This window comes from Anopheles stephensi, chromosome 3, assembly GCF_013141755.1.
Source record: "Anopheles stephensi strain Indian chromosome 3, UCI_ANSTEP_V1.0, whole genome shotgun sequence".
In the NCBI taxonomy this organism is placed as follows: domain Eukaryota; kingdom Metazoa; phylum Arthropoda; class Insecta; order Diptera; family Culicidae; genus Anopheles; species Anopheles stephensi.
This window is the reverse complement of record NC_050203.1, coordinates 65,607,077-65,610,855: the sequence shown is the minus strand read 5'-3', so window position 1 is coordinate 65,610,855 and position 3,779 is coordinate 65,607,077. Positions and strand designations below refer to the sequence as shown.

At 45.9% G+C, this 3,779-nt stretch overlaps 1 protein-coding gene across 1 annotated transcript; it reads right to left on the bottom strand.

The window, feature by feature from the left end:
• Nucleotides 1-228: 228 nt before the first annotated feature.
• LOC118510025 lies at nucleotides 229-3,410 on the bottom strand. The gene is made up of 2 exons (XM_036051412.1): nucleotides 3,052-3,410; nucleotides 229-310 (listed from the first exon to the last, which is right to left on the bottom strand). The coding sequence occupies exons 1-2, from the start codon at nucleotides 3,408-3,410 to the stop codon at nucleotides 229-231; spliced, it is 441 nt and encodes a 146-aa protein (XP_035907305.1).
• Nucleotides 3,411-3,779: the final 369 nt, after the last annotated feature.

Genomic DNA, 3,779 nt, shown 5'->3' with positions numbered 1-3,779 from the left:
TGAGCTTTTGTTTTTTTTTTCTAATAACTGTAGAAGTGTTAAGTCATTTACTGAAATTTCATTTAGATAAAGTGATATTCTTCGGATCATGACTCTCCCGGTTATGGTTACTCGAACCATAAATAAGTTCAAAATGGATAGTTATAAATTTGCTTAACCGTACGTCACACAAGCCATATACACACACGCACAAGTTTAATTGCTTTCGCACTCCTCATCGACAATGAGCTAAGTGAAACGTACGTTACGATCAAGACCTTCGCACAGAGCCTCAGCCATCAGTATCGTTAGCACTAGCGATTTCGTGCAGCTGAAAGCAGTTGACAGAAGAGGCGATGCATCCACCAGCTAACCGACCGACCAACCCTTGGCGATAATTCAACCCATGACCGTGAAGATTGACTGCACTCTCCGTACGAAACCGACGGGATCCTTCCCTCGTGCACGGGTCAGCCTGCACCGAAAGTCATAAAACCAATCATCCGTGAAGCATACGATTACCTCTAACGGTCCAGTCTCAGGCTGATGATGATCAGACAGTGAAATGAAAGGCATTCTGCAGAACGTCTGCTGCAAGCTGTATCAAACAGTTGCTGGAGTTTTCTGCACCAGCACCACCAGAGTAACTACAGATGGGGTTTTGCCAGCCAGCCAGCCAACCAACCAGCCATGCACACTGCCGGGTAGCAGGATTTCATTATACTTTTCACTCCACTAAGCTCCACCCATTAGGCGCACCTCTCCCGTGGGAGCTCACACCATTTGCGATGGTAATAAAAGTTATGCCTTTTTCCGAAATAACGCCACACAGGAGGAAGTTTTCCCTGCTGGCAAAAGGGGGTTCCGGCTCGGCTAAAGACACTCATTTGTCCATTGAAACGAGTGAGTTGGTAACATAAAATTCGAAAACTGGCATAAAGTCAGAAATAAAATGAAGACAATCGGCCGAAATGCCAGCTGGCGTAAGAGTTTTCCCACGCCCGCTCTCTCTCTCTCTCTCTCTCTCTGGCGCGGCGTACGAGAAGAAGAGTTTTGCAGCAAATTATGGAGTGAAGTATGCTTCAATTCATTTTTCGATATGGTTCCGTTGTGTGCCGCTCTTGAGATGGAATTGTTCCAGCATGGTTTTATTCGTATTAGTAACGGTGCTCTTCATAACTGGCGGGGGGTTTTCCGTTGATGGAACCAACGCCCATGGAGGTGGTAGTGTGGATATTTGGCGAGGCAAACGTGTTGCTGAAACATCTGACACAAGCGAATACAGTCGGTAGTGGTGCAAAATAGGTAACAAATTGAGGAATCTTTTTCTTCCTTGGCACTACAACCTCGAGAGGTCTCGGCTTGCCATTTCTGGCTTTCTGTGACTTGATTTTACCCGTAGCAAAGTAGTCTGCCTTGAGTACGGGGAGGTGGTCTAGGTGGGTTATGAACCCCGGTCCTTCCGTGTGAAGAAGCGCGCCGTTCAGATGGCCATCAGACTGCCCATTGAGCCCAAATTGGGGAATAGTACAAGAAAAACTAAAACAGCTCACAATTAAGAACACAAAAATAAAACAAAATTAATGTCCTTCTTCGCTAACGAGACCTTCAATTCCTGGAAATAAACCGGCTTGCTGTAACATTTTGCAAGTATCAAGTTTATCAGAAGAATGTGCTCTTGAGCACAAGAACAAACCAACGTCCGTTGCGCAAAGCTCCGTCGAATAAAATTCGCCGAAAACATGTCCCTCGTTGAATGCTGAAGGAACACAATGAATCGATGGTTAGGGAAATCATAATAGAATTAGACGCTTGAAATGCACGTGTCCACGAGTCGGAGCAATTCTAGGGAAACGAAGGAAATCGATCCTAATCGATGGGCGGCAGTAACGAATCAAGATCTTCGGTTCTCATTAGCGGTTTACGCTTTGTTTTGTGTCTGGCGACGGTTCTGGCGATGAAGCGGCGATAAATAACACCGTATCCGGTCACAGATGACGTGTGCCCAAGGTAATGTAATTAAAATGGTCTTCCAAGTATCGACTTTCTGTTTTTGGTGGAAAAATAACAACCTCCACCGAGGGGGATCAGATGAACGAGCAGTAAAAGTGATTTTACGACGCAGTTGTCGAGGTAAAACAATCGACGTGGTTATCATGGGGGTGCAGGTACAGGTGGCAACTAATGAGATTGGGACATAGTGTTTCATATTTGGGGTATGGCTGGAATAAGAAGTTACAGGCCAAATGAAACGGTAACTATGGTTTTGAAATTTGAGTAAGATGAACGTGATATTTTAATGCTGATGAAACCATGATATTATTGGAATCAGCGACAGTTGAAAGTTATATTTAAGGCAACTCCGAAACTCAAGCTTTGAGTTTTCTTAAGGAAATCGCATCTCATCAATATGATAATTTTTGCTAGGCACCTCTCCATAAAACCGGAAATAAATTGAAGAAATTCTTGATCCTATCAAACTCAATTCTTTCCCAGAATTTGTTCAATATTGCAATACTTGTTGAAGAATTCGCGGAGTTTCGGATCGATGTGTGTTGCAATATTTACCAAGCGTCGTGTTCAGATTCCAAATTCGAAGAGAGATATAATTGTGTTTTCTGCCCTATTTATAAACTTTCTGAGTGCCCCCCACGCGAGCGACACTCATCCTTACTCACTGTATACTTGAAATATTTCGTTTATCAAAAACTTGACGAAACTAGCTTTCGTCAAGTATGGTGTGACGTCTAAGCGTAAACAAAACATCTAAACGTAAACATACTCCCCCCCATGACAGAATGTCATAACAAAATAACTAACACGCGGTACTAACAGGACGGTTTCGCAACAGGTAAAACGCAAATTTTCGTAACAGGACGCGTGACTAATCCCTTTGCCGTTTTCAGCTTCACTACACGAGTAAGCTGATCCTCTCCAGGGTGTACATCAATGATGCGCGCCAGTGGCCAGCGGGTGATGGGGAGGGAATCGTCCACAAGGATGACCAGCCTGCCGGGAACGATTTCGCATCGAACCGCAACCTTATTGTCCTTCTGCATTTCCTGCAAATACTCGGTGGTCCAATGCTTCCAGAAACGTTGCACGAGTAATTGCCAGGTTTGTAGTTCATCCAAAGTGTAGGTCTTCAGGCGCGTGTAGTCGGGAACGGGGACGGCGTACATGGAAGTACCGATCAGGAAGTGCGCAGGAGTAAGCGCGGCCAAATCGTTCGGGTCATCCGTCATCGGCAGCAAGGGACGCGAGTTCATCGCCGCTTCTATCTGCTGAAGAACGGTGCTGTACCCTTCGTAAGACAGCCTCGAGCTGCCCAGATGCCGGTAGAGATGTCGTTTGGCTGTCTTCACCGCAGCCTCCCACAATCCACCGAAATGTGGAGCCTTAGGTGGAGTAAAGTGCCAGGTAATCCCCATGTCAGAGCAGTTGGTGGCGATGATGTTTTGCTGTTGCTCACTCTGAAATAACTCGAATAATTCTTTTAGCTCGTGTGACGCACCTTCGAAATTTTTCCCGTTGTCGGAGTGTATATCCGACGGTAGCCCGCGCCGGGCTGTGAAGCGGTGTAAAGCGGCCAAGAACCCTGCAGTGGTGAGATCGCTGACCAGCTCCAGGTGAACCGCCTTGGTTGCAAAACAAACGAAAACACACAAATAACATTTGGCAGCGGCAGCTCTCTTGTACGTCGGCTTAAGATAAAATGGGCCGGCGTAATCCACTCCAGTAATAGAAAACGGCCGGCTCGGAGTGATGCGTTGATACGGAAGTTGGCCGGTTTGTTGTTG